The following is a 20,780-nucleotide window of genomic DNA, read 5'->3' on the forward strand; positions in this document are numbered from 1 at the left end:
GTCAACAATAGTTAAAAAATATTTATGATTGTAGATTAAACTTTGTTTAAAAGGCCCTAAATATCCATATGCAATAAATCAAAAATAAAAGTTGCTCTATTAAAACTTGGAGAAAAAGATAATTTTTTTCTTTGAAATATGAACTACATCGCGAGATTCATCATGATGTGTTGGAATAAAAGAAAATTGTTTGTGTTAAATATTAAGACATTGTTCAGAAAGATGCCCTAATCTAAAATGTCATAAGTTGGATGGGATGATTTCAGTGACGGACTCAGAAAATTTATGGTGGGGGGCAAAAATAATACACATTATTATCAAAATATATATTAATTTAAATTTAAAAATATAAAAGTGCACATTAATTATTTGAATACAAAAAAAAACCAAAAATTACATTAGCTGCTAACTTTCTTCGCTTCAAATCTTGAAGGTACTTCTCTTCTTGTTTTCATATTTTGAAAATATTGAATAATTGTTTCATTATCAACTTGATTGAATGTCTCTCTTTCTATATATGTAACCAAACAATCATTCAACCACTCATCTCCCATTCGATTACGAAGTCGACTCTTTATGATATTCATAGCAGAAAATGTTCTCTCAACTGATGTTGTTGCCACAAGTAGAATCAAAGCTAATTTCAACAAAATAAATACCAATGGATAAACAATATGCTTTTTTGTCTCAACTAACTTTTGAGATAGTCCACTGATTCCATTTATATTTGAGAATTGATCATCAAGACGCATATCCAATATAAAATTCTCTAGTTGACTATCAAGTGCCAAAAGTTGAGTAGAAGAGAATTCATGTGGATAAAATTCAGCTAAACGAAGCAACTTCTCCTTATCAAATGCAAAAAATGAGTCACTTAGATTCAAACAAGCTATACAAAGAAGTAGCTCGGTATTTACCTCTGTAAAACGATTGTTAAGCTCTTGAAGTTGTCTATCAATCACTTGATAAAATAATTCAACTTGAAAATGATGCAAGTTTGAGACCTTTTGGATTTTGCGCCTTGATCTTCCTTGTGTTACAAATATATCATTCATATTTGGAGCAAGAATATTGTGACTATCACAAAAATAGTAAAACTTCGTTGAGCAAAGAGGACCAACCATCGTCTCTTATACTTTGCAATCGTTGCTTGGACACTTTAATCAATGTCATAGCATTTATAATGTCTTGATCACTTCTTTGTAGAGCTTGAGACAACTCATTAGTAACTCCTAATATACTTTTCATCAAATGTAAATTGAATACAAATTCAAAAGATTGAATATGATTCAATAATTGGCATGCTTCAGCTCTTTGTTCAGGATTATTTCCATCTTCCTCAATAACTTCAAGAACTTCTACCACGGAAGAAAAAATAGAAATCAAGCTAAGTATTGTACCATAATGTGAGCCCCATCGAGTATCACCTGCCCTTTTCAATGTTGTTTCTTGATTTAAGCCACGCCCACTAGAAACATCTCCATTTTGTAATGCAACAATTGTCTTTTGCATTTGACCTTCACAAAGCATGTCTTTACATTTACAAGAAGCTCCAACAATATTGCACAAACTAGCAAGCAAATTAAAAAGTAGTGCAATTTCAACCTGTTTCTTTGCAACAACCACAAGTGCTAATTGAAGTTGGTGAGCAAAACAATGAACATAAAAAGCACAAGCATTTTCTTTTAAGATCAAACTTTTTAAGCCATTAAATTCTCCCTGCATATTAGTAGCTCCATCGTAACCTTGTCCACGTATTCTTGCTAAACTTAAATTATGCTTTGTTAATAAAGATTCCAAAGCTACTTTTAACGACAACGCATTTGTGCTAGAAACATGGACAAGGCCAAGAAATCGCTCCATTACAATCCCTTCTTTGTTCACATACCGCAAACAAACAGCCATTTGCTCTTTAACAGAAATGTCTCGAGCTTCATCAACTAAAACAACAAATAAATCATCTCCAAGATCATCAATAATAACTTTAGTAGTTTCACTTGCAGCAGCTCTAACAATATCTTTTTGAATTTTAGGTGCTACTAGCTTAAGATTTTCACGAGCATTTTTGAAAACACGATCAATCTCTATATTATGTTGAGCAAGAAAGTCAAGAAGCTCCAAAAAATTACCTTGATTATTTGAATTGTGCGATTCGTCATCACCACGAAAGGCCAATCCTTGTCGCAATAAGAACCTGATGCACTCAATTGTTGCTGTTAAGTGAGTTCGGTAATCTCTTTTAGCTTGGTCTGAATGCTTTTGAAAAACAACTTCAATATGTTGCTTTTGCTTCATGAGTGCTTCGCATTTTCTTCGAGTTTGATTATGAGCACTATCATGATTTTCAACATGTGTTTGTAATCGCTCATTCTTTTTCCAATTTGAAAAGCCCTCTTTTACAAAAGCATCACCACTCGCACCATCAGGTTTCATAAGATAGCAATAGAGACAAAATACAGCATCTTTTGAAATACTATATTCCAACCAATTGCCAAATTCATCAAACCAATAAGCATTAAATCTACGGAGAGAAGTTCCAAAATATGTTTGTGGAAAATCATGTTCTCTTGGTTGACAAGGACCTTTTTGCAAATAAGCTCGTCTAACTTCATCTCTGTCATTTGGATCATAATTTGAAATTTTGGGTCGTTGTCCAGGATCAGCTACCAGACTTTCCACATTGAATTCTAAGAACTTCTTTTTATTAGAAGAGACTAATGGAGTGACTTCAGATTCTAGTGGTATCTTTCTTTTGAAATATTTTTCCATTACTATTTCTAAAAATAAAAATATATATTCTAAATTAGTAAATTGATCAATTCACTTTAAAAATTTATATGCAATCTAATTACATATAATAGAATAGAACGAAAGATAAACAAATAAATAATAAGGATCACTAAATTGAGAATAAAATAAAATATATAAATTCATGAAGAGAATAAAAAATAGATTAATACCTAAACTATAATTGTTTGAATTAAAATTTGCAATTGAAAATATCAAAAAGAGAAACAATAAAATTGAAAGATACATAGACTCATAGAGAGCTATATAAAATAAAATAGAGAATTTAAAATTTACCTTTTGATGAAGAGAAGATGACCACTAGACAAGGAATAGAAAAAGAATATTGAAAATATGAAATTAAGAAAAGGGTTTAAGAGAATAAATGAGTGACGGCTAAGATTTAAAAACAGAAGAAGACTAAATTTAATTAGGTTAACTAATAGTCAAAATCATAAAAAGATAAAATGGGTTTAGACTTTTAATAATTGGGCTTAATTTATTTGTAGTGGGGTCATTTAAAATTTAAAGTGGAGGCATATTTTATATATATATATATATATATATATATATATATATATATATATATTTTGGATTTAAAAATATCAAATGTCACTGGGGGCAAGTGCCCCCCATTCATGAAGGTGGGTCCGTGCCTGGATGATTTGTGTTGAGTGTATGAAATTTATTTGGCTTATGTGGGAAGAAGGTTGAATTTGGATGGCATTTTCAAGAACATCTAATCCATCTCTCATTCTACCTATACCAATCATCTTCAACCTGTTGAATTCTTGAAAGGTGCAAGATAGATGAGAGAAATTAAGTTCACAATTAAGCATTTGAGTGATTTTGGAGACGAAAATTAAATTAAAATAGAAATAATAAAAATAAAGAACATCATGAATAACTAAAGAAAAAAATTTTCAAAATGCCTTTATAATGAGCAATGACACTTGAACCATTAGACATATGAATATTTGACATAAACAAAATTGAGAGCATATGAATATTTCAAAATCCCTGTTTTAGAGCATAAACCTCCTCTTGAAGCTTAGCAATTTGAAGAAGATCAAATTAAGAAAATTGTTCTCTCAAATCTGACCAAACCAAACAAGCAGTGGATAAATATTTGACACTTTGTGTGATAGAATGAGATAAAGAGTAAAATAACCAAGAAAGAACGAGACTATTGTAACATTTCCAGTGCGGATATAGAGAATTATCAGTTGCAGGGAAAGAAATTGATCCAATAAAGATCCCATACTTGTTTTTGGAAATGGCAGCCATAGAGAAAGAGCGACTCCAAGAGTAGTAGCTAATTTCTATTAGGACATGGGTAACAAGAATAGAAGTTAGATTCTCACTGGGGGTGTATGTAGTAAGGGCTGGTGGTGTCAGCAGCAACATTGATGGGAGAGTTCGTCACTAGTGAGGAAGGGGAAGAAAGGAAGGAAGAAGACCACTTATTTGAGATAGATGTTTTGGGCATGAAAAAAGTTGGGTATTGGCAAAGCTTATGTTAAAGCTCTAATACCATAACAAAAATAAAGTAGGTGGAGAACTTTGAGGTAAAAGTTGTAAAATTGTATTTTCATTCTTTGATTTATGAATACCTAAGATATGTATACATGCTAACTTGTACTATAATATACACGGCTCATCAAATCTTATTAATAAATCTTCAAAAATGATTCTAATACTAATAGAATGATGACTCACTCAACTAGCAAATTCTAGAAGAAGTAAAAGAAGAAAATAGCAAGACGACAAAAAAAGAGAGATAAAAGAAACATCATTTCATTTGCTATGCTTTATTAATAGTGGGTTAATTGGTGACAATTTTTTTTTCTTCTTGGGTTGATTGTTGTTTATATTCTGATACATAATTTCTTTAAATTATATTTGATGAATAGAATGAAAGAGACAAAATTTTGAAAGGTTGGAGAAAAAACTGTGAATTACATAATATTTTTTAATTATTTAAAATATTTGAAAATTACATGAACATCTTTAAGGGATACAAACTAAATTGTTTATTTGAGAAGGCAACTCTAAATAGTTGTCTTGTATGGTAAATCAAAACATGGATGAAAGACTTTTCTTTCACAAGTAATATGTTAGATTTCAAATTTTAATCTATGTCAAAATTGATTAAAACATCAATATAAAAGAAATAGGAGATAGAGCATGGGACATGAGGTCCATGTATGTGTCTCCATACTGATCTCTTATGATGACAACGCCAAAGAGAGTGACTTAATACAATCATTTGACATATTTACACTTATTTTGTATGAGATTAAAGTAATAAAATAGAGATCTAGCATACGATTAGTGTTGAAAAACGGGCCAATCCGATCCATCTTGTATTTTTTCCGTCTCGTCCCACCAAAAGCCAGTCATATACCCGCCTAATGGCGGTTTTCCTACAAATAACCTTTTGTTACAAAGAAAAAAATGCAAAAAAATAAACAGAACTACAAACTTAAATTTCTTATGCAACAAAAAAACATAGCAGCGAGATTAAGAAAAAAAAATACAGAAAATATTTAACAACTTGAAAAACATAAAGAGCTTTGTTAAATATTTAACATTGCAGAATTCATGGGAGGCAGATGCAGCCACGGGAGATGGGCGCGGCAAGCATGGTGAGCACAGTAGCATGGTGAGGGCAGCGAGAAAAAGTGCAGATCTAATTTACTTTTAGTCGTCAACACATTATTTTAGTTCGAGGATTTTTATCTCTTTTTTTTCCTGATATGGGTATTAGATTTGGTTTAGGTGCGTTGTTGGGTTAAAAAAAAAAGAGGCGAACACCCATCGAATTTGCCTTTCTTCCGTAGCAAAGTCCATAGGCCGAAACAGCGCGGATTAGATAGGCATTTTTTTAATAGGTTCAAATATCTATACTACTACATTTTGAGGATTTAGTAACATTTTTTTTAACATTTTTTAAAGTGTTAGTAATGGTCATAAAATTAGATATTAAATAACATTTATTTATAAATGTTAGTAAATATATTTAATTTTTACAAAACTTCCTAAAAGTGTTACCTATTGTCAGTTAAAAATCACTACTAAATAAAACAAATCTGATGGGTAAATAGAAACCATTTGCAATCATTCTCACTCCTCCTCACGCTGTGAATACACTGTAAACCCCATCTCGCTCCTCCTCAGACCTTAATCATCTCTTGCTCTACCTTCAGATTCAAATTCTCGATTTCACTCTCCACTGCGCTAAGTATTTTCTCTCTTCATTAATCTTTTTCTATTCACGGAGTTCTTCAATTTCTCAACTATTGCTGATTTCGATCCAGATCTGAATTATCGATGCTCGTTGTTGCTGCCTCTGCTCGCCGCATTAGCTATCGTCATTGTCACCGTAGATGTGCAGTTAGGAAATCCGTTGCTCCTGACTTTGTAGTCATCGTAGAACCGCCTTCGATCTCGGTCACCACCTTCATGCATCGTCTCTGTCCCCGCAAACGCGAACATCGCTGCTGATGACCCCACGAGAAAAGTGGGTTTATTGGACTCGTCGAAAGATGTTCTGATTTCTCATTTATTGTTGCAATCTGCTACTTTCTTCGTAATTGTTTCTAAGAGTAAGTGATTTTCTAGATTTATAGTTAAATTTGATTGCAGTTCTAAAATTGGATACTGAAATCCTGCTTGATCTGACATTGCTGTTGATTCATGTTGTTATTGTTATGGTTGGAATTCAAATTTGAAATCTAAAATTCCTTTCATAGATCATATCTGTGTTACCATGGTAGTAATGTAAGTAATGCAAGAGTGTGATCTATAAACACTTCAGCTCATTTTTAACCTTTTTGCATCAAATTAAGAATAAAAAAACCAACATCATAAACATATAAATGTATTAATTAACAATTAATTAAGAGAGCACCAGTGCAGAGTTTTATTTTATTTTCTAAAAATCTATTTTGATACTTATATCATCATGCTTGTTCTTCTAAAAGCTTAATAGTTGGATAGAGGCATTTTAATGATTTTATAACTAACATGCAGTTTCACAAAGAGTCTATTGGAGTTGAAGCTTAAGCAATGCATATGTTCAGTTTATCTTCTTTGAAGTTTAATTTATATTTAATCTTTTTTCAAGAATGGTAGGCAACAATAATCGAGTTTAAGATTAATTGGTCAAAGAGACTTTGATACTATGTCATGAGTTATCTCTCGAAAAAGTTTATTGGTTTAAGCTGTAAGCTAAAGTCTCAAGAATGAATTTAGTGTGTAATGAAGTTAGTATTGTTTGCATTCAGCCAGTAAACTATCTCCTATTGCATTTGGATTTTCTTTTTTAGTTATTTCATGTCAGTAAAATTTTATATAAGTTATCTTCTTTTTCAAATAGTCCACTTGATATAAGTGCTGCTGAAAGATCACTTGACTTTATGTATGGATGGTAAGTACAAATATTAATATTAATACCCATGCTTTTAAATTATTGATTGGTTCTTAGAATCTAAGTAAAACAGTTATTTGTTATTTTATATAGGTTTATGGAACCTTTGACAACAGGAGATTATCCAGAAAGTATAAAATCTATAGTTGGAAGTAGATTTCCTAAGTTCTCTAAAGAGCAATCTAAGCAACTCATACATTCATATGATTTCATTGGATTGAACTATTATACCACCAACTATGCTTCCAATGCACCTAAGCTATTGCCTGCAAAACCAAATTATGCCACTGATTCTAATGTCAACTTTGCAAGTAATTAAAGACTATATATATATATATATATATATATATATATATATATATATATATATATATATATATATATATATATATATATATATATTAGATTTTATTAATGGTGTGTAAATTGTTTCTATAATAATGTCAGCCGAACACAATGGTGTTCTTATAGGTCCAAGGGTATGTATATGTGTAGCAAAATCAAATTTAATTTTGCATTTCAGTTTATGTGGTTTTTTTTGCAAGGTTACTGATTTATTTTTATATGAAGCTTCTTTGCGGTCGGGGACAAGAATCATTAGTGTTTATTTTTGGTGTGTCATAGTATTCTAACACTTATCAGCGTGAAGATTTGTGTTTCTTGTTGTCTATTACTAGTGTTTAGTTTTTGTCACCATATCTTACTTTGACTGGTGCCACCATATCAGCGGTTATTTGTGGTGTCACTTGGCACTTAATGACATAATACACTCCGTTGAATGAGCAAAATATATACTCAAAGGATCTGAACTTGTTCAAGCTTCTTCTGGTTACTCCCCTAGTCCCCTCCCCTTTATAATTTCATATTATCTTCTTTATTATTGTTATTATTATTAAAAAATCATTACTATATCAGCTAATTTTAGCCAATATTATAGTGAGTTGTTAATTTTAGTAAATATAAAGCCCATTGATCGTAAATTTTTGTTGAATTTAAGTTTTAAATATTTTTTAAATTGAATTTCAAATTTTTTATGATTGCATATGCCCTCCCACCATCATTTTCCATGCTTCAAAGTTTAATGTGGGTCAATTCTTAAGCATTTATTTCTGATTTCTGATTGACACTGCTTCTATATATGGCTCCGAACAGGCTCTGGGAGAAGCCATTGCTGAAACCATTAAACTTGGTCTCACAAGCTCCAGGGATGAACTTTTCATCACTTCTAAGTTATGGTTATCTGATAACCATCCCGATCTTGTTCTTCCTACTCTATGTAAATCACTTCAGTAAGACCTACTTAATTAGTTTAATTAAGTTCAATAATACGAATGAATAACTTATGGACTTGTGGTAATTCATATGCAAGAATCTTGGATTAGAATACTTAGATCTCTACTTAATTCATTGGCCAATGAATGCCAAGCCTGGATTATTTAAAGCCTCTTATCATGATCAAAATGACTTGGTGCCATTTGATTTAAAGGGAGTCTGGACTTCACTGGAACAATGTCACAAATTGGGGCTTGCAAAATCAATTGGAGTCAGCAATTTTTCTATCAACAAACTTCAACATTTCCTTTCTTTCGCTACAATTCTTCTTGCGGTTAGCCAAGTATATATTTTTTTCACAAAATTTTTAATTTATATGTATTCAGATTAACATATTTTGGATCACTATTAATAAATGGAAATACTAAAAACACATAACAGGTTGAGCTAGAGGATACAACATTGTTTATTTTACTAAAAACTTATATATAAATAGTCAATTCTTAATATCATTGGTGAGTTAGGGGATACTACATCAAACCCTTCACATATTTGATGGTAGGCTACCAGTTATAGTTGTGTCATTGAGAACTTTTATGGTAACACTGTTTACACTCACATATTTGGCTTTATTATATTAACATTCCAGAACTTGGAGTGCTTAGCTAGAGGTTAGATGCTGATAACTATAAAACAAATTCAGAGCTGAAAAAGATTCATGAAGAACACGGTTACTCCTATATGGTTTTGTTATGCCAATGTTTATTTTCACAATTTCATGTGCCACACTCTCATTTAGAACTAACTCCTAAACTCAAAACAAATAACTATATGCAAATAAGAATGAATAAAATGCAAAAATATGACTTTATGAAAATTCTTGCTGTATGTTAATGCGTGCCTCTTTTACAGATTGACTTGAAGCACATTTTCTGCAAGATGTTTGTGAGGTCTACCCAGAAAAATTGTCAAACTATGAAGAGAAGATCAAAAGCTTCTTTGAAGAGCATCTTCACACCGACGAAGAGATCCGCTATTGTGTTGCTGGAAGTGGTAGGTACAATTTTACTTTGTTTTTCATTGTTCTCCGTCAATACCTAGTGGTAGGTAAAGAAAGGAGGACTAATCATCTTATTTGCTGGAATTTTTCTGATTGTTAAACTTTTTGTTAGTTGTATTATTGTACATCTCTTAAGAATTAAGGTGATGATTTGCTATTTTTTTGTTTCATGCTTGTTCTGATTTATTTTTTATTTTGTTCCAAAAAATTGCTTGCAGAAGAGTAGCATTATCCTAATATGATCATAGGGTGCGTTTCAATGTTTTAAACTTGTTTATAATAATAAAGAACAAGAAATTCATTTTGTATAACTAAAATTTTCTCACTTATGTGTTTGAAATGTTTAGGGTCTTAGAGAGAAAGTGGCAACAGCACTTAGTGCTCCATCTGCTACAAAACACTGGGAACATCTTCAGTTGTGCTAGCTGAAGTTAAAGATGTACCACATTTAGCTTTTTCTCATCGTTCAGTGTATCTTTGATCTAATTCACAACAAAACTGATTTTTTATATGGAATGTTCATAAAGTTTAAGTGCTATAAGTATTTTTTTTCTCATTTTATTTGCATTACGAAGCAAACTTGTACAATAATTATTGATTAATGAAAGAGGTTATAAAAATTTTATTTTGTGAATTTGCGAATTTAATAAAATATTTTATGTTGTAGTAATTAATTTTAGTATATTTATATTGTGTATAATATAAAATAAAAAATAGTATAATATAACTAAAAAAATGTTACTAAAGATCTTTTGTAACATTTTTTAAGTGTTATAAAAAATACCTATAGTAATATTTTTTTAAGTGTTACATAAAATATCTATTGTAACATTTTTTTAAGTGTTACAGAAAGTTATCTATGGTAACATTTTTCTAAGTGTTACAAAATATATATCTATTGTAACATTTCTTTAAGTGTTACCAAGAAAAGTCTATATATTGAAACATTTCTCATAATATTACTATAGAAGTAATATTTTTACTAAATATTATTAAATCTTTAGAAAAATATTAGTAAAACTCTTTAGTAACATATGGTATATTTAACATTTGTTAAAATATTACTAATATATATAGGTAATATTTTAATATAATTTGATAATTTAAATGTTAGTAAAAGTCAATTATGTAGTAGTGTTAATTCGATTTATTATTATTATTATTGTTATTATTATTATTATTATTATTATTATTATTATTATTTGCAATTTTAGTGTGCCAATATATGGCGATTTGCGGCACATTTGTCACTCCTATATGTTATATAGGTGTGTTACGGCCTGGCCCAAACTCACGCGGGTCAACCCGACCCGAGTTCTAGCCGGCCCAGTACTCCACCCGACCCGGACACGCGTCCCGTACGGCTCGCCCGCAGCCGAAGGACAGCGCCCTTGAGGGTATGGGCCTGACCATTGAAGGGGGCCCACTACTGACATGTATATAAGGGGGAGACTGGCTCTCCCCCCAAGGTACGTCACATTCACACACCATTTCCTCTCCGCCTGCACATATTCTGACTAGGGCGTCGGAGTGTCTTTGCAGGTGGCACCCCCTCCATACGAAGTGCTCGGGACCTCGCTCCCCCAGGACCAGGAAATTACGACCAAACGAGTTTCTCCGCTAACCGAAGCGTTGACCTCAGGATCCTGATCCGAACCGTCCGGTACCCGACCTACCGAACAAGGTGTTTGGCTTGAATTTAAATGTATTTTTTACTTAGATAGATAATATTTGTAAGATTTTTAGTGTTATATTCCTCTTATTTTATTTGAACTTAATATATATTTATAAATAAAATAGGATTCGTATAAATAAAATTTGAATGGTTTTCTTATATATAAAACTCTAATTTCTTGTTGAATCCTTGAATAATTTATAATTATTTTGTTTTTTTGGGTCGAAAACGTCGTTCGAAATAATAATAATAATAATAATAATAATAATAATAATAATACATATATAACTATATACAGTTGAACCCGATTACTACATATGTGATCTGAATTCTTCAATCTTCAGTATCTAGATTCTAGAAGAAGATGGGAAAAATGTTCTCTTCATGATTATTATTATTATTATTATTATTATTATTATTATTATTATTATTATTATTATTATTATTATTATTATTATTATTATTATCATCGTTCTTTTACTTCCCGGCACTCATCTTTTTTCCCATGATTCCTGTCGTGTCTCTTTTCATATTCATAATATGTATTCGGCTTGCACATCATTTTCCATGCTTCTTTAATTTCCATACTGCTATGAAATTTCCACCTTGACCCAAGAAAATTGAAATATAATTAAATTAAATTCTTGAGTCCACCATTACAACTAACTTCTATCCTTTTAGCACTTAGCAGGTTACATCCTAATTGTCAAGAGGATATTATAATCAGGAGCGTGCTATTTCATCAAATTTGTGGTGAATATGCCAATCTCACAAAATAAATATCTTGACGATATCCAATAATCCTTAAAATTATTGGATAAACTAAGGGTATTTTTTTTGGCACCTTATTATCATACGTATACTAGGATAAATTAATAATATTATAGACTTTTATAACTATATAACTATGTATCTTTATCAGTTCACAGATAGATGGTTTATGATTGACATACATATCTGTGTAATATTAAATTAAATAATAAACTTATCAATTAAAATATTTTCTTATTAAAATGTGGTCATAATCAGAGCTTTGGAAGTCAGGATTACTTACATTTTTCCATACTTTAATTTATTTAAATATCTAATTAAAGTATAGGTAATTAATAAATAATATAAAATACTGATAATGATTATTTCCAGTTAAAATATTTAATAATTTTTAAATAAGTGAAATGTTTAGTATATTAATACCTATAGAGAATAATATAAACATATTTCCTTTAATTAAATATTACAAATAATGCATTAAAAGTCGCATTAACAAGTATTAAATAATTTGATAAAAATTATAATCATATCATGAAAATCTCAAGGAATTTAATAATCTACATATTTTATTATAATAATAATTATTTGTCACTTTATAGTAAAAATATTATTTAAGATGTTTTCTGCTTTTTACATATTATGATCGAAAATATAATTAAGAAATGTATAGAACATATTATATATTTATGAAAGCGAAAAATTTTTAGTGAGAAATATTGAAAAGAATAATAAATAAATAAATTCATCTATTAAATCATCAGTAGAAATATATTTCGCTTATTTCCTTATAATACAAAATTATTTTACTAAAATACTATTTTTCTTTATTTTTTCATATAGTTAAAAATTAGTTTAGTAACATCATAATAATATTCTATTAAAGAATATACTATCTTATAGAATTTCATACTTATACATTGTATAATATAAGAATACATATTTTTGAAATTTGGCTGTTTCTTTCCTTAAGAAAAAACATAGGTAACTCAAATATGTTAAACTGATTTTTGTAGTGATGATTTTTTTTTTTGGCTAAAAGATATTAATAAAAATCACTAATACTCTGACATATTAATATTTATATAATATATAATATTATTATATAAACAAAAAAATAAATGTATAACAGATTATTCAAACATAAAAATGATATCATTTATAATTTTTCAAGAAAAACCTGTCAAGAGAATAAATTATTTAGAAGAAGCAAATTAATGGGATAGAATTTATCAACCTATACTTGAATTCTATCCTATGATACATGAATATTGATATGGACACATAGGTACAGAATATATAGAGAATATATAGACACGTAAATTTAAAATTTTTATTAGATATATTGTAATAATATTTTGATATTTTATTAATATTAAAATATAAATTAAAATTTTAATTATTTTTAATATTTTTTATTTTTTTAAATATAATAATTAATAATAAATATTATTTTTAAACTCATTTTAAAAATATATGTTAAAAAATAAAATTAAATATACTGATATATGATGATATTTAAATATATTTAAACGTATTTAATTCTTTTTTATTTTTTAAATACAATTTAAATACAAAAAATACGTATTTTAAATAAATATCATATTTAAAATGGGTTCGTAACACAAATCAGATAATTGTCCATCTTTGATAGATTCTATCTAACTCGCAACGAAACATGTGATGTCAAGTGCTTCTTAGCTGCTCGGGTTTTAACTTGTAGATCATGTGGTAACAAATTAGGTATTCGAAAATAAAAAATTAGCAATGTCATCTTTAAATATAGATATAGCAAGATAAAGACAAATATTTTCAATTTTAAAAATATAAATTTTTTTTTATTTAAGTGGTATGTATATCTCAAGATACAGTATAAACTATTTTATACTTTAAAAATTTAGCCAATATATATTTGTATAGGTTCATAATTAAATTTTTATAAAGAATATATAAAATTTTTAAAATTTTAATATATTTATTAAAATAACTTTTATTAATTATAATTTTGAATATATGCTTTTATCTTTTATGGCACATATTACCTGCATTATGCATTAGCGGTACCTATATGTGGCCCTTTCCATGCCTTCAAAATCATGCAAAGGCAAAGCGCCACGCCTTCCCAGTTCCCACTAGTTCCATTCATCACCGTCGGTGCCTTAACCCTTCACGCATTCCCATCCACCATCTGATCCAACGGTGCTTACGCAAAAGGAACACTAACCCTTAAAATATGACAACACAAAACACTCCAAATCCATGTCCAACAATTCCCTTTATTTAATTTCTTCCCCACTTTCAATCTTTTATTAATTAAGTTCATATTATTTTTCTCCTTTTTTGAAATCTTCTAGGCATATTTCTCTCTCCTGCTCAAGTCTAGTCTAACAAACTGACTTTACAAAGTTGTTCTTTTTTTTTTTTCTCCCCCACAATTAAATTAATTATTCCCCACCTTTGCATTTCTTTTCCCCTTGTTTTGACCATTACTCTCTTATCTCTCTCCTATATAATGTTCTCAAATCCCCATCTCTCTCTCCTCATCCTCTGCTTCGTCCTCTTTCTTCCCTTTAACCTACGTTGCTTCTAAGCACTTCTTTCAATTGAAAAAAAAAAAAAAAAAACACTTGAAGTCTTGAATCATATTTGGTTCAATTTCATTCGCAAGTCGTCTTCTTTTTCTGTTTCTCTTGGCAAATTAAAATGGACAAAATTATTAGTGTGGTACAAAAGAGGCCTAGAGATGAATTAGAAGGGGAAGTAGATTTTGAAGAGTGCTCAAACACAAAGAGGAACAAACAATACAACCACATACTGACAATTCTTGAGTCCGAGGAAGAGGAATCTACACAAGATATCTCTCCTTTGATGACAACCCTCCAACAAGAAATCACTTGTACACCTTCCAACAACAGCCACCAATCTCAAGGAAATGACCAAAATACCCTCCACACAACTAACCCAAATGACCAAAATACCCTCACAAGTATTCATCAGGAGGAGGAGGAGGATGATAAGGAGAGGGTCATGAGACACCTTCTCCAAGCCTCTGATGATGAACTTGGGATTCCAAGTAGCGGTGATGAATATGGGTCAACCCTAGATTTTGGTGAATTTGGATTTAGTAGCAATAACAACGGAGAATATGGAGAGGGTGAAAATAATAATGGATTTTCTTCATTATGTGACAATTTGTGGGAGCTTGAAGATGAGGCAGCTAACTACTATACTTTGTTACAATCTGAACTCTTTCTTTGGGAACAATAGGAACTCAAATTTAGAAAGAGGGAGAAAGGAAAAAAAATTATACTAGTGGGCGGTTATTACATAGAAAATGGTAGCAATTTCTTTGGTTTTTTTTTTTTTTTTCATTTTTTTTAAGCTCTCTTTTGTAAAGATTATGGGATGCTTTTTATTATTATTATTATTATTATTATTATTATTATTATTATTATTATTAGCAATACTACATAATTAACAAATATTATTATTTTTTATCAATATTTAACCAGTAATAATTTATACTTATAAATATAAGAGATTTTACATATAAAAAATATATAATTTATATCTATATTTATTAAAATTTATACACATAAATCAATACAATTTTTATTTATATTTTTTAAAATTTTTATATATAAATTAATAAAATTTATTTATTAAAAATAATTTAATAATTATATAAATTAAATAATAACAAAATATACTAAAATTTGTTACTCTCTAAAAATTTTATTACTATTATTATTATTATTATTATTATTTCCTACCATTAGGTAGTGCCCCTTAAACTTAGCAAGTCAGAATTCTGAGTCTACTTCTTCCACACTTTCACAGTAACAAATTAATTAGTCCATCTCCAAACACGAATTTATCCTAATTTTTATTTATATCTCATTTGTCATAAAAAATAATTTTATATTAATTTTTGCGTCACAAACAATAAATAGGAATTTAAAGTATTTCTCTTCTCTATTAAAAGGAACTAACTTTAGTTTCTGTTGTAATTTTAATTAATTAATTAATTAATTAAAATACTTAAAATTAATATAATTATTTTTTAAAAAAATATTATTTAAATTTATAAAATTAAAAATAATTTACTATTAAAAGATATGAATATTAATAATTTACTATTAAAAGATATGAATTTACTATCCAGACGGCGCCAATGTACAAGATGTCTCTGGTACGGGTTGAGAGATGGATCGAGAACTTGCAGATTGAGGCAGATACCGGATCACTTGCCTAGAGCAATGGAGGGTGGTACCTGCAAAGACACTCCGACGCTCAAGTCAGAATGGATCTAAGAGGTAGAAGGTGTGAGGAATGAATGAATACCTGGAGGGACCTGGGTCCTCTATTTATAAGTGATGGTGAATATCTTATCTTATCTTATTTGGCTAAGATAAGGGAGACGTTTGAATTATCTTATCTTATCTTATCTTATTTGGCTAAGATAAGAGAGACGTTTGAATTCGAAAGTTGGTTAGGAGCTCTAGTGGGCTGGTTCCGGGCCTTCTGGAAGGGCGAAGGGGGTCGGACCCTAGTAACCGAGTTCGGGGACCGTTCTGGGTGTAGGATCCGTGGGCCGGATCTGTAACAATATATAATAATAATACACAATATATAATTTGGGATTACACTAATTTAGTGCAGGGACCCAATTAAAATGAAAAAAAATATAAAAATTTAATTAAAAATTTCGCAAAACTATAGATACCAACAGAATAATTAAACCTTTTAAATTTTAAAAATAAAAATAACCAACTCAACAAAAAATTATTTTGTAAGGTATAAAAGTTAAATTTATTTTTTAATGTAAATAAATTTAATTAATTATAATTTAATATAATAATATAAATAATATTCAATATTAATTATGATATAAATAATTAATATAAATCATTAATTAAATAAAAATTTAATTTTTTAATCTAATTAATTATTATAATTATTAATAAATTAATTATGATTTAATTATTTAATTAATTATTATTTAAATAATTAATATAAATTATTAATTAAATAAAAATATAATTATTTAATATAATTAATTATTATGATTATTATTAAATTAATTATTATTTAATTATTTATTTTTATAATAACTTGCCAAATGACAAGTTATTATGGAACATTATCAATCCTCATTCATCTCAAAAGTTGTGCAAAACTTTTCTCTACCTTCTCTCCAACGGTAAGTTCCTACTTCGGTAGAAATAGGCTTTAACTTGGCTTAGGATTCGGTGGTCCCAGAACCTTTGGACCACTTAATGATCCCATTAGAAAACATATTTTTAGAATTTTTTTAACAATTGTTACATAGTCCTTGAACTAATTTTAATTACAAATTAATCCCATATATTTTATTTAATTATAGAAACTTTTTTATTTTATAAATTATTATTTTATCAATTATCTATTATATTTATTAACAATCAAATACAAAAACAACAACCAATTACATCCTCCATTGATTCTAATAAAGCTTTTGGCCATTCCAATCGATTAAAATATTAAATTTGATCTCGTGACGTTCGTCCATGGCTTCCAAATCGTGTTTCCTTGAAATTCAATCAACAATCGATTGAATGATAACTCAATCGATTGGATTACAGTGTATCACAAAACAATCGATTGAAAGTTGTAAGGTAGAATGGTTTTCGCTTAAACCAATCGATTGTTTATACTTTCCAATCGAATGAATGCCTCAAAACAATCGATTGTTTTTGTTACTCAATCGATTGAATTCACGAAAACAACATGGATTTGCCAAATACAATCGATTGGAAAGTGATGACATTGAAGTTTTAGCCAAATTCAATCGATTGGTAATGTAATCCAATCGATTGGAAGGTGATGAAGTTGAATTTTTTGCCAACTTCAATCGATTGGTAATACTACCCAATCGATTGAAATGTGTCCTGCGCCTATTTCAATCTTGTTATCTTTTTAGAAATTATCTTATTATTCATCTATCTTATCTTTAAAATTCTATCTTCAATTTTTTATGTTTTATTTTGATGTAGATAAACTAATCTTATCTTTTCCTTAATATTAACATTATAAATTGGTGAATAATCCATCACTAATTATTCAATCCCACGTGTATCATTTTCTTTGATTATAAAAAATTTAATTGTTTTTCTTTGGAACATCCATCTACTCGATATCCAATTTTTTTTTTAATTTTTTATCCGTCTATTTAATATCCACTATTTCTTCATCGTTAATCACCGTTGCAGCAATCAGCAAAGGTCCAATCAAGTTTTTCATTGTAGTGTTCAAAAAATAAACCATCGTATGGTTGATCCGACTCCAGATATAAAGATAATAGCATAAGAAGTCACAGATTATAGCATCGGTCCAGGAGTTTTGGAATATGCACAGTTTTTATGAGATATAAAGATAATAGTAGTAATCTAGATAGATTATAATACTTTAGTTATTGCGTATTTATTTGTTAGAGTTAGTGGATGTACTTCTTGCGAATTTTTTCAATGACTTCTTAAATAGATATGTATTGCTTCGTTGCTTTCGCAATTTTGCTCTATTTTTATGCACCGTATAGAGATTTAATTTAAAAACTCATATTTTTATAATGAAGTAATGTCATTTTCATTTATTATTTCAACAACCATCCCATACAAATATTATTTCAAACCGTTCTAGTAAGTGGTTTACTGGTTCAGTGGTTCAACCGAAAAAAACCATCTTAGAATAGAATAATAAATAATCTATAAATAAAAATCCAAAAATATAATTATAGCCTAGTAATTCAAATCACAGATTTCCTTTTAATTCAAATCAGTTTTCCATTAATGATCTCACTTAGCATCCCATGGAGTTCATCTCTGGCTTCAAATATTCTTTCTCTGTCATAGCTATCTACCACAAAGATAAGCCCTTGTGTGTTCCGAAAATAATGCCTCGGTTGAGAACTATTCGATTTTTTTAATTAATTCAAACAAAAATAATGAACAATATGATCACACAGTGATACAAAATTATAATTAAAAAGCTAGATTAATCAAAAAATGATTACAATAGTTGATCACATAGTAGATGCAACTTCTATAAAAGAAGGAACAATCATAACAAATACTATTTATAATTAAAAAGCTAGATTAATCAAATTATGATTACAATATTACATAACATTTGTCCTCCACCTTCAGTTTCACTAATCTTATCCCTCATACTATGATCAAACTGCAAAAATATCACAGATACAACAGTAAATATCAACACTAACAGTGAATCAAAACCAAAAACAAAACAAGAATAAATCATTGAATCAGTAACAAGTGAGAAGCTAAAAATAGCAGCAGCCACCAATTTCTACTAAATATGATAGATTCCATGACAAATAGATCCTACTACGTGAACATGGAGAACCAAATAGATTCAATAAAATGACAAGCCTAACACATCATCTGTACTACGAAAGCATCTCATCACGAGTTCCCTGCTTCTTTTCAGTTCCATTGTCTGAAATCACTTCTTCCTGTACCTACTCCTCAATTTCCTGGCTATCCTCCATTGGACCAACTCTAAAACAAATAAATAGATGTTAACTTAAAGTACCCAAAATTATCTTACAGTTATAAGAAATCATATGCAAACAGCAACAAGAAAATAATCAAAAGCAAACTAATCATCGAAGTTAGAAAGGAAACAGTGAGGCTATACGCTATGCAACAAATTCTCAAAATTAGACAGGTAAACCAGGATCAACCAATGCCAAATTTTATTGAAATAATTTTAACAAGTTCAGCACAATGATTAATAGCAAATAAAAAGGCTAGCACTATCAACTCTCCAATTGCTCAATAACCTCCTTTCCTTCCCAACACATTCAAAGTAATCTCTAGCTCATCCCACAATAAGTTATATCAATTAGAAATTATCAAACCACATTCATTTTCTATGCAAAAACAGTTTTAACATGGAAAGCTTCATTGCAAGAATGCAAGTTGGTGTGCAGGTCCTTGGACAGCAAATCAATACAAATATTCAAGAAAAAGAAATATAATACAGCAACAACACAACAAAGAGTCAAAGAAACATTTAAAACACAGCAACAACACAACACCTATAGGAACATTTAAAACAAAGCAACAAAGAAAGAAATATCTAAGAACACCCAAACGAAGGAAACTTCAATCATAGCTTAAACCAAAATTCACAATCCCTTTAAATTGAAGCAGCAAGCAACTTGAGAACTAAAGCAAGGTTAACAACTAAATCAGTCTAAATTTAACAAAGATTAACTGAGCTAATTTAACTAAATATTCAATGATTCAATCCCAAACAAGAAAATAGTATAATACAGCGCAGGAGCAGAGCTAATCGATGATTTAAATTTCATTTTGAGTAGCACTAACAGAATCCAAAAAAAATTAATGTTCTAGCAGAATCACAAAAAAATCATTGAATCAATGTTCTGAGCAAAGATAATAAAAACAGATCAAAAATAAAAAAGAAAATGAAGCCATTGCCTTCGTGAGCTCGAGGAAGACGCACCAATTGTTGAATGAGGAAGAAGCGTGGAGCCGCAGACGACCGGACGAAGACACGATGGTGTCTGAGCGCAACGGCGGCGTTGAGTGAGACCCTTGCGGCAGTGGGGGAGTAACCTAGGGTTTCTGTTTTGGGGGTGGGGCGCTGTATACCTGTATCTGAATGAGGAAGAGGAGGAGAAGTGGGGAACCTGCGCGACAGAGGCTTCCACGTTTGCACGATGGCTGCGCGATGGAAGGGAAGGAAGGTAGCGATGG

At 29.5% G+C, this 20,780-nt stretch overlaps 4 protein-coding genes across 26 annotated transcripts; 2 read left to right on the forward strand and 2 right to left on the reverse strand.

The window, feature by feature from the left end:
- Positions 1-398: 398 nt before the first annotated feature.
- LOC140179205 (uncharacterized) lies at positions 399-1,055 on the reverse strand. The gene has a single exon (XM_072217868.1). The coding sequence runs from the start codon at positions 1,053-1,055 to the stop codon at positions 399-401; it is 657 nt and encodes a 218-aa protein (XP_072073969.1).
- Positions 1,056-1,080: 25 nt separating this feature from the next.
- Positions 1,081-2,769, reverse strand: LOC112748355 (uncharacterized). The gene has a single exon (XM_025796584.1). The coding sequence runs from the start codon at positions 2,767-2,769 to the stop codon at positions 1,081-1,083; it is 1,689 nt and encodes a 562-aa protein (XP_025652369.1).
- Positions 2,770-5,884: 3,115 nt separating this feature from the next.
- LOC112750224 (bifunctional protein STORR) lies at positions 5,885-11,394 on the forward strand. 23 transcript variants are annotated; one of them, XR_011871939.1, is made up of 8 exons: positions 5,886-6,031; positions 6,108-6,395; positions 8,372-8,495; positions 8,706-8,834; positions 9,404-9,544; positions 9,770-9,800; positions 9,899-9,990; positions 10,820-11,394. XR_011871939.1 is itself a non-coding variant. In XM_072216183.1 (5 exons), the coding sequence occupies exons 1-4, from the start codon at positions 8,358-8,360 to the stop codon at positions 9,974-9,976; spliced, it is 486 nt and encodes a 161-aa protein (XP_072072284.1). In that variant the 5' UTR covers positions 8,162-8,357; the 3' UTR covers positions 9,977-9,990; positions 10,820-11,394. The 23 variants fall into 23 exon arrangements, 3 of the variants coding, with proteins under 3 accessions (XP_025654620.1, XP_072072284.1, XP_025654622.1); XR_011871946.1 differs by having other exon boundaries at positions 8,706-8,825; XR_003175484.3 differs by lacking the exon at positions 10,820-11,394 and having other exon boundaries at positions 5,885-6,031; positions 9,899-10,185.
- Positions 11,395-14,514: 3,120 nt separating this feature from the next.
- LOC112750225 (uncharacterized) lies at positions 14,515-15,439 on the forward strand. The gene has a single exon (XM_025798840.3). It carries the CDS (start codon positions 14,698-14,700, stop codon positions 15,259-15,261), a length of 564 nt encoding a protein of 187 aa, XP_025654625.1. The 5' UTR covers positions 14,515-14,697; the 3' UTR covers positions 15,262-15,439.
- The last annotated feature ends 5,341 nt before the right edge of the window (positions 15,440-20,780 follow it).

Source organism: Arachis hypogaea, chromosome 15 (genome assembly GCF_003086295.3).
Source record: "Arachis hypogaea cultivar Tifrunner chromosome 15, arahy.Tifrunner.gnm2.J5K5, whole genome shotgun sequence".
Lineage (NCBI taxonomy): Eukaryota > Viridiplantae > Streptophyta > Magnoliopsida > Fabales > Fabaceae > Arachis > Arachis hypogaea.